The 13,694-nt window shown below is 32.8% G+C and overlaps 1 protein-coding gene across 5 annotated transcripts in view; it reads left to right on the top strand.

Annotated features, from left to right (window-relative positions):
- Positions 1 to 13,694, top strand: part of LOC108732668 (protein sidekick) — a 153,848-nt gene that overhangs the window by 109,601 nt on the left and 30,553 nt on the right. For all 5 annotated transcript variants that reach the window (XM_018463591.2, XM_018463590.2, XM_018463589.2 and 2 more), the window contains exon 2: positions 4,294 to 4,386. In XM_018463591.2, coding sequence (XP_018319093.1) covers positions 4,294 to 4,386 — 93 coding nt within the window. The remainder of the gene's footprint in view (positions 1 to 4,293; positions 4,387 to 13,694) is intronic.

Below are 13,694 nucleotides of genomic sequence, written 5' to 3'. Positions count from 1 at the left end.
ATAAAATATATGTGGGCCCTTAACCCATTGGTTTTTATTTTTAAAATAAATAATACAGTGCACGAAACCAGATGTGAAAATTAGTTTTACCTTTTATTTTTCAAGTTTATTTAGTTAACAACTGCAAATCAGATCTATTGATAGGAATATCACTTAAAAATAGAATTAACATGGATTCTATATCACTTATGATTAGATGTTAGACTGTATCAATTCGTTTCATTGAAATAAAGTTTCGTTTACCCCTAGACAAAAATTTTCAGTCTCTCAGAGTCTTTCAGCGTCTAGGTGTTTTTATGAAACTCTCACAGTCTCTGTATGAGAGACTCGAACGATAAAATTGTTAATTCAGAGATTCGAGTCTCTCACAGAGAGACTGAATGAATAAAACTGAAAAACTGAAAGACTCGAGTCTCTCGTAGAAAGAATGGGATCATGCTTATCGAGACACCACTTATTGAGAGATTCGAGTCTCTCGCTCAGAGACCAGATACGAAATGAGGATCTTTCTATGAGCAACTCGAGTCTCTCGTTTAGTGACGCTAAACAGTTTTTTTGCGACACCAGAGAGACTCGAGTCTCGCTTTCAGAGACTCTGAGAGACTGAGCATTTTTATCTCGGGACACAAAAGGCGATTCATACTACAGATTGAATTGCGGTTTGATCACGGTCGCATTGTACGGTACGGTTATTAGTCAGTTTAAAGTGAAATAGACAGGCAGTAGTGAAATCTGTAGAAATTTTTAAAAATGTTTCATGTCCATTAGAAGTGTGTTGGTAGGACAGCCATGAGGAGGCTAATTAGAGATCCAATAGAAGCATAAACAGAAGTTAAGAGGAGTAACGGTAAACCTAAAATGCGGCTATAGTTGAGACGTTCAAAATTGACATAGTCCGCAATAAAACTATCGCATTTACTTTTAACGTACTGTAGGGAATATCGTAAATTAAGAAAAGAGATGTCAGGTAGGAATTTCAGCGGAACTAATAAAGAAAAAACAATAAAAATTCACCAATTACCGTATAACAGAAAGTTCACATTAACGACAATTAAAGAGTTAGCGTAGTCTGAGTGAACAATTAAGGCGAGCAACGTTGAACGCTCCTCAAACGTTAAAGAGCAACAGTGAGACAATATGTGGACGAAGCGCTGAGTGTAAACGCACCCTTAGAAATCTCAGAAACAAATTACAACTGCTAATGTTTTCATTGTATGCTCTAAACGGTAACTAATTGAAAATAGGAAGATTTTCGTATAAATTCAAATAAAGGTAAACGAGGCAACGAATGTTGAAAATGTTAGCCCTTTTCATTATTCATGTAGCATATGCCCATTCCACGTGATCCCAGATGTTGCCCAGAAAAGAGAGGTAACGACGACAATAAAAGAAGGGAGCTAAAATATAATACGAATTTTACTACGACAATAACATTAAACGAGATCACGTGTCAGTATTAAGCGTGCATACGCCATTATCGTTCATTCTCCATATTTTGTATAACATAATCTTTTTCTTTTGTTAACATATGAATTCGAAAAACGCTTCATAAAAAGCGACCTTATCCGCAATACTTTCAAGTATTTTGGCGTATAATAATATAGAATATCAAATTTTTATGGCTGTTCTTTTATTCTTTTCCGATCATCGGTTTAATGGTTGACAATAAAATATAAAGAATTGAAACAGTTTCTCATCACACCTGGTTCTTTTTTTCATATTTATTGATGTTGAAATACACGTGATACATTTGAAGTGTTTAAAGTATTTGAATTTAATAATGATTGAAATAAAGTAACAAATACAAAAAGGTTTCCACACGATTTACCGTAATAAATCGTGCGTGTTATCATGTTACTTAATAGAGGGGCAAGCGACATGAAGCAAGAAGAATCTTCTACTTCTGCCTCACCGTAAACTAAGCGACAACTGCGCATGATTTGCGCGAGCGACCTGATGGTGTACAGTTCTGTATCGAATTATTAGTGAGTCACAGTGGAGAAGTCGTGGGATTTCGTCTGGTTAAAAATAGAATTGAATTAGAGTTTCGCTGCGGTATATTACGTGGTAATAAACATTTCATTTTTGACTTTGTTCGTTCACTAATAATAATAATTAAAGCCGACTTTGTAAGTAATTATAACGTTGTTCATTAAAAATTTAAGTGGGTCGCATTAAGAGAAATTAGAAAAGGTGAACGTCTTTTATCCACCTAATCCTTTGATGTAACCGAACAAAATTAAAGTGGGTTCAGTTTTTTAGGGAAGACGCTCACTGTTCTCAAATTAAAAAATAAATTTTTAATCAGTAAATCTGAAGTTTTTCGTTACGAAGTTGAGTGGAATGCAAAGTCAAAAGACAAAATTAAGATGATTTTTATTTCCATCAATATTACAGGTGCTAATGAATATTTACAACAGTTTTATTCTCTGTTCAATCCAAGTTAATCAAGCATGTCTCTTATTCTAGTATATTTATTCACATTTAATATCACTCGTATCGGTCTATTTTTCAATATTTCTAGTTTATTTAGACACATCTTATCGAAGATTAAGAAAATAGTAGTACAATACTCTAAATGAGGAGATATAATACTTTTGTACAATGTAACTTTATTAAACATTATTTTACATTTATTGTCAGAACTTGCTTTCCTACTATCGCAGATTAACATAAAAACTGTTTTTTTTTATTATGTATGTAGGGATGAATTACAAAGATAGAAGAGTGATACTTAGTTTGTATAAAGAGCAACAGGCAGTTATAGAGCTGGCGATGCAACGTAGAGAAGTAAATATTAGAAAGGGAGTCAGACAGGGATGCACACTGGCTACTTTTTAATCTATACATCGAAGACGCCATCAACATCATTAAAGACAGTACAACTGTAGGGATAGATGTGCAAGGGCAAAAGATTAGTATGCTTACATTTGTAGATGATAAAGCAGTATTAGCATCTAGCAAGGAGGACCTAGAGATAGCTTTAAATAAAATGGAAGCGGTACTGACAGATCAGTACTGTATGAAAATGAATAAAAGTTAAACTAAAATACTGGTATGCAAGAGAAGAACAGGTAGGGAAAGAGCGAATATAAAGATAGGAGACGAAAAATTAGAAGAAGATAGCACAGGGTCGTGTCGCCTTTAATAAAAAGAAGTCATTTCTATGCTCGCGAACGGTTAATTTAGAAATTCGTAAAAGGTTGTTAAAGGTGTATGTTTGGAGCACGGCATTGTACGGGTGCGAAACATGGACAGTGGGCGCAGCGGAATAGAAATGGTTAGAAACGTTCGAAATGTGGTTATATAGGCAGATGATGAGGATATCGTGGGTAGAAAAAGTTAGAAATGAAGAGGTATTCGAAAGAGTAGAAGAACAAAGGACTCTATGGAAGTCAATAAAAAATAGGCGAGATAGGTTGGTTGGACACCTTCTCAGGCATGAAGGTGTAGTCAGAGACATATTAGAGGCAGATACAGGAGTTAGGAGGGGTAGAGGTAGACCTAGATTAGATTACTGTTCGCAAATAGTTAAGGATGTGGGCTGTTCTAGTTTTAGTGAAATGCGAAGTTTAGCTCAGGATAGGAAAGAGTGGAGATACGTGTCTAACCAGTCTTAGGACTGACGACCTTATGATGATGAATTATTATTAAAGAGTTTGGTTTCATCCAATCCTTTAAGACATCAAGACTATTATTCAAATTAACTTCAATATTATTTACGTATCTATCTCTTCCAAATTATAAGATAATCAACATAGGGTTACGACAACATCTTAATGAAATTTCTTTTAACTACATATGGAGTAACGCCATGGTAAATATACATGTGTTAGGTATATGTGTATATACATACACCACCTATAGTACATACATATTTGTATAAGTAGGTAAGTAATATATATATTGAAAGATCAGCGAACGAATAATATATTTTCTTTTTAAGTATTCCAAAGTTAATGCCCTATTAAAATTTCACGCTATCTAACAGTTGAAGTCAACTTTATTAATTTTAAGCGTATTCGTTACAATAGACTGAATTAAGTAACTTTTCTATTGAAAAGTTGCCCCTAACTTTCTACATAGAAGTTCGACTTCCGACCGAGGATTCTCTATAATATTTGTGATTATCGTTCGTAAAAGTTTTGAATCTATTTCACCTGCATGTGCCCGATCAATTGTTCTTTTCTTTGAATCGAGTATGTAATATCTCTACAATTTTAGATATCGTTGTCTAAAATACAATTAGACATATATATCTTGTATTAATTTCATTTCTCTTTCTTTTTTCAGAAAATCTTCAAGCGCCGAGATTCACAACTTCATCGTCAACCAGTAGTATTGTTAGATTAGGAACTACAAAAATCATCCAGTGTCAAGCTTTTGGTGAGTTGAGTATTCTAATAGAATTTACTTAATTTTTATATTGGTAGATTTTCAAAAGTTTTTCTTAAATTCTCATAACATTTCCATTTAGTTTTAACCATTTGATTTCTTGACCAACCGGACTCACTGACATAAAAATACATGACCTATAAACGGCTTATTTGTTCGAGGATGTCAGTTTTGGTGGTGCGTTTTTATAACTTCGTATATATGCGGATAAAAAGGAAGCTCTCGTTTGAAAAAGATTTTAAAAAACCTCACCTGTAAATTGTAAATCGTATGGGAAAGGTGTTATTACACACCTGTAAATTGATGTTTACACTATTCTTTGAAAGCCAAAAGAGCCTTTATTATTTTTCAAAAATCAGTTTAAAATTAAAAAAAAAGTTTTCAGTGGAAATAGTGATTGTATTTTTTACCATTTAATTAATATTTTAAAATTTAAATTGGCAAGTCCGAAATCAGAAATTGTAATAACCTTTACATTAAATTTTTTAAAAATTTAACTTACTTATAAGTTATAATATATTTATTTGTTCGTTTTACCAGATCGTGTTTATTAATTGCGAACAAACTGGTGTATTTTGGTAGCATTGATAAAGAAACGTATTTAGGTAGATATTCTGTATACACACAGGTAGACTAATTGATTATCAAATATTTTGCATACAATCAATTTTCTATCCGATATTTGCGCTTGAGTTAAATTGTTCGTCATTGCCGTAATTCATCTACTAATCAGGATCTCTTTGATCCACAATGAATTGCTAATGAGTTTGTACCAGAGAAACGTTTGTAGAAAGGGTAGGTTGCAATTCAGCGCCGCTATTTACGACACCACGTATAATATATTACGTGAGCGACATTGATGTTTCACAACAACCAACAAACATTTAACATTGTTTGCACAATAATTGTGTGCATTTAAATAATTACCCATTTTCTTGGTTTTTCAAATGTTTCACAATTTTAGACAATTAATAATAATCAAGCACAAAATTAAAAATTGTGTAATGCATCAGTGAAAATTTGTTGAATTCTCAGATAATAAAATTGTGCTGAAGACGTCGGCAAACCACTCCAACGAAACGTTGTAAAAAATACGTCATTATCTTGTATGTATTTATTAGTTTACGTCGTTCTCCACTGATTAAATGAGAATTGTGTCTGTCGTATGAAAATTCAGCAAGCATCTCGTCCATGGATTATTATTAATGTTGGCGAATCGGTACCTACTAAAACACGTAGAATTGTAATTGTAGAATCCACATCCACAAAATTTGAGTTTCAGTTTCTTGTATATAATTAGCTATTTTGGTAGTTAGAGTGTCAAAAAAATTAGTTTTGCATAAAAATAATAAATAACGATATACTTTGCAAATTTTATTTAGTGAAATTAGCAGTGAAACAAAATAAACGTTAGATATAAATAAATCAGTTTAAAAATGAAAATCTTTCACCATTTTATGAACGCATTGAAATGGTGAAACTTTTTTAATGTTTATCCAATTTTTAATTCTTCAAATCAATTAGCAGATATGACTCGTATAACTAATTATTTACCATTTTTTATGCATCAGTAATTTCTTCGGAAAAGAAAAGGTAAGAAGTGTACGAAATGTGTTTTTATAAGCGAATGCTGAGGATACCGTGATTAGAGAAGGTTAGAAATGAGGAGGTATCAGAAGGAATAGGAGAACAGAGGACTCTGTGGAAGTCAATAAGAAATAGACGAGATAGGTTAGTGGGACACCTCAGGCATGAAGGAGTAGTCAGAGACATATTAGAGGCAGAAACAGGAGTTAGGAGGGGTAGAGGTAGACCTAGATTAGATTACTCTTCGCAAATAGTTAAGTATGTGAGTTATTCTAGTTTTGGGGAAATGCGAAGATTAGCTCAGGATAGGAAAGAGTGGAGGTGCGTGTCTAACCAGTCTTAGGACTGACGACCTTATGATGAGTAATTTCTTTAACAGTGTACTCCCCAACTTCCTTAAATTATTAGTTGCCTATAAGAAGGGATGTTGTATATATTTCAGAGCAAATATTCATAGTAGGTAACGCTGCATTTATTTAAAACTTAAAGTATAAATTTTTAATTATATTCGTTTATAATAAAGAAAAGTAGGTAGGTATAGTAACTTAAGTAGGTCATTTTGCAACCCTAATTCGAAAATGCCCCTGTTGTCGCAATTTATGTTTTATTATTTGTCAACTAAAAGGCGAAGTGGACAATTTAGAAATGTAATCAAAGGCGGCAGGTACGACACGCACATTTTCTCCCCCGGATTGTAATAAATATGCAAATTTCTTGACGTTTTCTTTTGTGTTGCTTTATTGCGTGCTGATTTATTAAACAGTCACTTCATTTTGCACTACACAGTAACGTCTTTATTATCTTTTATTTAACATATAAATTGTGTATCTAGTACCCGATGCCCTTTCAACTTTTTATTCATCAGAAGTGACAGTCGCGTTTTATGATAAAATGCTTTGATACAATGGACCTAGTTGATAGTAATCTTTGTGTAAACAGGTGTAATGCTGAAGGGGCGTACGTGATACAAAGAATTTGTATCAAAAGTATGACCTAAATGTAATGAAGTAAACCTTCTAATTTTTCCGACATTAAATTTTTTTTTGTAGTCGTTGCATTATAATCGAAATTATACACAAATTGGGTGGTCCACGGTGATGAGCAAAGCAAGAACAAGACCGTCCCAGTGTTGATATTGATCTTGGTCTTGCTTATTTGATCTTGAACTTGGTCTTTCTCAAATACTTATAGTCTTGGTTTTCGACTTTAGTCATAGTCTTACGTGTTAAGTCTTGATCTTATTCATTTAATCTGATAATTACGTCTTTTTTAAATAATTTTAAGCACAAATAATTGTCTTAAATACATGCGAGCTTGCCATAACTTTTAAAGAAAATCGTGTCGATAGTTGTGAGAGGTGAAAACTCGACAATGTACCCTTTCTCCAACTCATAAATTGAACTTTTAGCAAATAAAATAGCACAAGGTACTTGAAAGAAGTAAAAATTTCAAAAAACAAAATTAGTTTGTCTCTATATTTCAGCCATATGTGTTATCCAGCCATAGGAACAAAGAACACATACTCCGAGAATATTTTTCTAGATCCCTTTTTTCAAACAGTAGTAAAGTTTATTTTTTAGCATTAAAGTCTAGTAACGTAACTGAAAATTTCATGTACAAAAAATGTTTTGTTCCAAAAAAAGAATATTTTAAAGTTGCTTCAAATAGTTTAACTCATAAGTCCACCGAAAATAATAATTTTTGTTTGGTCATGCGTATAATTCTTGATCCGGCATATTTGGTCCTGGTTTTTGTTTTAAACTTGTTCGTTCAGTCTTTTCTCAAAACCGAGAGAAAGACTAATTTTGCATGTCACTGATGGCACATAAATTCGAGATAACACTTCAGCTGCTTATGGGGAACCTGAAGATCATAGCTTCTTGGGCGTGAGAACCACAAATGAAAGAATTTTGTAATTATTTTATTTAAGATTTTCGTAGAAACAGCCACAGCATCGACTCCTAAATTCTAAAGCACCCTGATAGCACAATCATTTTATAATATGCAAAAAAGCAATTTAGAACTTTCCATTATTAGCATGTTGAGGTGACATTCAAGAGACTAACATTTAATAAACGTAAAAATCGATTGTCTGCGATTGAAAGGTGATCAGCTATTTGTGAGAAACCTTGTAAAAATGTAATATTGTTGTTTGAGAAATTACTAATCTTTTTTTGTATTGCTCTATTTGTTTCAATTATTTTGAATTGTAACTATTTCTGCTACTAATTTTCTTAAGCGAATACATAAATTTCTGATGATGGCGGCGAACTACAGCATTATCTTCGGTAGAAGTATTTACAGGTTTATGTGTACATGAATAAAACAGTAGATCACTGTCAAGAGAATCGCACTTTCCGTGACGAATTTTTATCGGTTTTTTCTAAAAGCATCATCAAAAATTGAAGCTTTGTGGAAGATAATAAAGGCAATGTACTTTATTGCTGCTCTAGTTTTATTACTTCGTACCCAAAATCAGCGAAACGAAACTATACTTCATTTACTTACCTAGCTATGTGCCCCTTTCAATGTCTTGGATGCGCGCTTGCAAAATCGTAGGTATGGAGAAAAAAGCTCATTATACTCTCGACTCTTGTTCATTAAACATAGTTTTTTATACAGTACCTGCCAAAAGTTTTGTTCAATCATGAATAGTAGTGCTAGTTGAAAACAAGCGTTAAAGTCTTTAATATGTCTTCAAATATAAATAAACGTCTCGTTGATATTTTCAGTAGTAAATGGTACCAATAACAGCACATTTGAGCAATGCAATTGTAGTGGATAAAATGGTCAAATTTTCCGTGCAGTACTCTACGGATTATACGCTCCTCACCGGTTAAGAGTTTGGCCGAGAGTTGTCTCCTTCCTTTTCTGGCCTAGTGCTGTTCTTTTCTACTTTGCGCCGGTCAAACTGAAGGTCACATCGCTACAGAAAGTAAACGAAGTATACTACGATGTTATCGAAGTTTGTTTGTCTGTCTTTAGCAGTTGTTTATACTTAATATATATTATCATCAAATTAGGGTTTTTGTCATTCACATTTTCAAATTGTCTGCAATCTACAATTTTTGGATTTGATGTTGTCTCTGATGGATTGCCTAATACAATTTTTAGTAGCTGCAAATACATTTTACAAGTACACATTTTCTTTGCTTTGGAAGTAAAACTATCAACTTTGAACTTTAATTTCGTCGATATTGTAGAGGCACGGAGGCTTTTAGAATTTGGATCTAAATCTATTTTGATTTGCAATTAAGATCGCAAAGATCTTTGAAAAGTTAATTAACCAACGTCAGAATCGCGGTGAAATGGCTGTGGTCGTGCAATAATAATTATCTGAACGACGATTGGAGCCTATTTAATTAAAATGGAAAGCCTCCTTTTCCGTTATTATCCTTTATCACGATTAGTGTAAACGCAAAGATCATTAAACTTTTTTTTTAACTATTATGAAAAACGTTTCGGACCTGCTTGAGATAAAGTGGATTTTCTCGTGCCTCATTACTCATCTGATTTCTGCTACGAGTTATTTATGCTCTGAAAACGCGAAAAGTAAATCCAAAGGGTCAAGGACGTAGAAGATGTGTTCAATATAGCAGTTTCTCACCTCAAAAATACAGTATTGGTCATTGAAAATGAACTGGGACAGTAGTGGATCAAACATCATTGTTTCTAATCAAAAGGCAATAAAAAATAATGATTTTTCTTCACCTGACTATTTCCTGCTAACTTTATTGATCATACACCTCATTTAAATATAAAGTTTGATAATATTGGAGCATCTTACCCGCGATTTCGCTTGTTTAGATCAGTAATTTTGTGCATTGTTATATAACCAATATCATTCAGCCTTTCTGCGGTAACTGTTTTAATCTGTATTGAAAAAATCTTTGTTCATATGGATTGCATTCGCACATTAAGACAGAAGCATCAAATTTACCCTTAATTTCCCTAATTGTTTGTTTGCAACTTTTTTTAAATCTTTAAAGTTTCTGAATTGCTGTTAAAACAGTATATCATCAGGTGGTAACCACAGGGAGGATTGTACAATACTTTTCTAATTTAACATCGAAGAAGTTCATCGTGGTTCTGGCCAGATGATTAAAAATACACATATGTATATGTAGAGTAACATCATTGAGTGAGAATCTTGTTGAGCGACATCGCAGAACTTCTAGTTTTAATGGTGTGATATTTCGTCGACAAAGACAGGAATGTGTATACAAATAAATAAAAAAGTCGGAAGCAGGTCGACTTTAAAATAGCACCTCTTTATTTGTTGTGTTTGTAATAAAAAAGAGAGCAAATTGTTTTTTTTTTAGATCTCGATTCAATAATTTTCAAAAGTTTTTGAATTATGAAATTTTTAGCAATAGCAGCAAAAACTAGAAAATACATTTATTTGTCAGTACATTCCCAGATAATAATACGTTCTAATTTTAAAATTAAAAATGTCAAGCTTTGTAATTAACCTGCTTTTAAAAGCAGAAAGCTTTTCATTAAAGTGTAAAAAGGATTATTAAAAATAATTAACCTAATGTACGAACATGCAATGTTAATTTATATGTAGAAAATAGCATTTCTATTTATTAAATAGAAAGACAAGGCTACAATATTGTAATGTTTGCTTATTTTTAATTGGATTCATGTTTCCGATGCTTGTTGTAATGGAAGGAAAGGGTTGACGGAAAAAATAAGGCTTCAATTTATTATCGACTTTGTACGCTATCAAGTTTAACAAAAATGTGCAGCACATCGATCTAGTTGTAGTAGTTTATATCCACTTGCTTCTCTTCCTAGTTAATAAAAGTCAAGTACCTAACCACGCTGCTGTTTATTTACGTTTCGCGGAAGCTTGTTCTTCAAACAACATTTTACACCTTGTGGAAACACTCCATCACATAAACAGAATGAATTTTACTACTACATTTGCTCAAGTGATCATCAAATTTTATTCATACATCTATCGGTGGATGAAATTTACTTTTCCGAGTACCTATAACTTAATTAAGAGAAGCAAATAAACCAATCGCATCATCAAATTATCGTATATACAGAGAGACTTATGTGGGTTTCTTGAAGTATATTTTTAAGTTAAATTGAAGATTTTATAGGTTACAAAACCTTCCGTGAGGATGTTTTTGAAACTTTTAAAAATATTTTGAAATCTTCGAAAAGTAAAAGTTGTACTTACGTAGACGTACTGGGAATTAAAATTTTGTGGTGTCCCTGACCTAAAACAGATCTAGATCATAGCTTAGTGTTTGAGAAGCTACCAGTCCGTTTCTGGGTTAGTCNTAACGTCTTTCCTTCAAATTAATTTTAGTTGGTGGCGTAGCAAAGGGTACATCTAGTATTTTATAAAATATCTATCTTTTTAAAGGATGGGTGTCAATAAGATAGATATATTTTCCCCTGAAGAATTTTTGGTTTTTATTGATGTATATATTTACTAAGGGTAATTGTAATTAAGATAAACAAATAAAATCAAATACTTTAATATGTATATGACAAGGAATAATCATTTTTTCAGGTAAGCAAATCAACAAAACAAATTATATTATCATTAATTAGTCATAAAAATGGTAAGAATGAGTTTTCGCTATTATTATCAGACCACTGTGACATAGCGGCGTCTAAGATGTAGTTACTGTAATTGACCACTTAAGATTTTTTTCTTCCAAGTACCTGTTGTGTCCTAAATATCAGAGAACTGCAGCTACATGTGCACAACAGCCCACGACTCGTGTACGTACTTTACACTGGCAGTACCATCCACAAACTAGTGGAGAAAACAATTATTATATTGAATCCATGCATTAGGTATATATTTTTGAAGAATGTCGCGATTGTAATTGAGCACTGATTATATCATTTCTTTCCTTATGAACATACAGCTCATACAGCCCTAAATCATTAAACTGCTGTTACCACTTACGTATACGTTCGCGCAACATATGAGCGCACTGGACCAACACATATATTATTGTTTACAATATGCTACATCACATATGTAAAAGACAAAGTGTTGGGCTGATTGCGCTGATGTATAAAAAAAATGTAAAAACTACTTGAAATAGTTCTCTAAAATACTCAATTTTAAACTAGAAAAAAAAAAAACGAAAATAATTATAAAGGTAAGAAATATTACCCAAAACGCACGGAGTATATAATCTAGTATCGAAAAACTATATTAATTGGGTTCTGTGCTATTATTGAATTTTACGTGAATTACAGGGGAAATTGCTTAGATTATTGACACCCATCCTTTTTGCCTTCATTCCGTAAGTCTCATCTGTCTATCACCAACCACCACCACCACCTACCCATTCCTATGATTCCTAAAAAAGATACTTTCACCCTATCTTCCAGCTGTACACTAGAGCGAAGGTAGGAAAAACTACCCACCTATACTAACATTAGTAGCTGGTGTGGATAACATACGTTAGTTTTTTTATTATTGTTGAGTATTGACACAGTAACATGTGTTAATGAAATTGTAAGAAGGAAGTTCGGAAACACTAACTGGGTGTCAAAATTAAGAAAGTTTTACGAATGAGAATGAAAAGTCGAGGGGAAAGTTATAAAGTTATATGCCTACTTAGATAGGAAATACTGCAGAGATAATGAACGGCGTCTACCAGAGGAAATTAATTCGGAAATTAAAATTTATGGAACCCTTCTCATAGTAGTAACGACAATATAATCAGTGTATTTTTGAGATGTGTCTATTCACTTTTGTAAATCTATTTGATGTATTCGTAGTGCTGATAAAACTGTTAATCGCTTGCATAAAATAATTCTCGTGTTCTTGACATACTTTTTAATATTCTCTATCCTTAGTACAATAAAATAATAATCAGTCGCTAATTCAAGCATAATAAAAAGTTTTTCCCTATAATTGTGAATCGTTAAATCCTAACTACATATTACAATTTAATAAAGCATAGTTATTCTTTATTAACTCTTTATTAGAGGTAGTGATTGTAAAAATTGAGCTTAGCGAGAATCTAATGATAAGCCTATATGGGGGCAACAACCACAAGGATTTTTCAAGGTATATACTAGGGTCAATTGAAAAGTCCCCGGCCTGACACATAGATGGCGGCACCAGAACTAAATCCATATGATTTTCAGTTAGTCCTAACCTTCAAAAGACGCGTCTATAAATTTGACGGCTGTCGGATCATTAGTTTGTGAATTATAGCATTTTTAGTGAAGCAACTTTTGTTATTGTGAAAAAAATGGATAAAAAGGAATTTCGCGTNTCAAGCTTGGATTAACATCGAATAGCCGAGGTTCGGCTGCTCACGGGCTGGCCCAAGCTTGGGCGAACATAAAAAAAAGTTCCATTAGGTCGACCCAGGCCTGGGCCGGCGTTGAAGAGCCGAAGCTCGGTTGCCCAGAGTTAGTCCAAGCTAGGCCCCGTCGTTCAAGACTGGGAGTTCCTACATGGGTTATACTATGTAACTAGCCTAGCAAGTCTAGGTCGTGAATGCTTTAATAACAGAAAGTAAAAACCAGCTTCGTTTATTTTATGAAATAGATACAACGATTTTACAAAATACCAAAACGTACAGTCAAAATCAAATGAAAATAAAAACAAAGAAAACAGAAACTCAAAACCAAAATAAAAATAAAAAACCGAAAAGAATAATGAAATTAAAAATAGGTTTACCCTTACGTTATATTATAAATAGTCTTCGAACTTT

Source organism: Agrilus planipennis, unplaced genomic scaffold (genome assembly GCF_000699045.2).
Source record: "Agrilus planipennis isolate EAB-ADULT unplaced genomic scaffold, Apla_2.0 scaffold56, whole genome shotgun sequence".
NCBI lineage: Eukaryota > Metazoa > Arthropoda > Insecta > Coleoptera > Buprestidae > Agrilus > Agrilus planipennis.
Note: the sequence above shows the minus strand (reverse complement) of the source record. Positions and strands in the feature narration are given on the sequence as shown.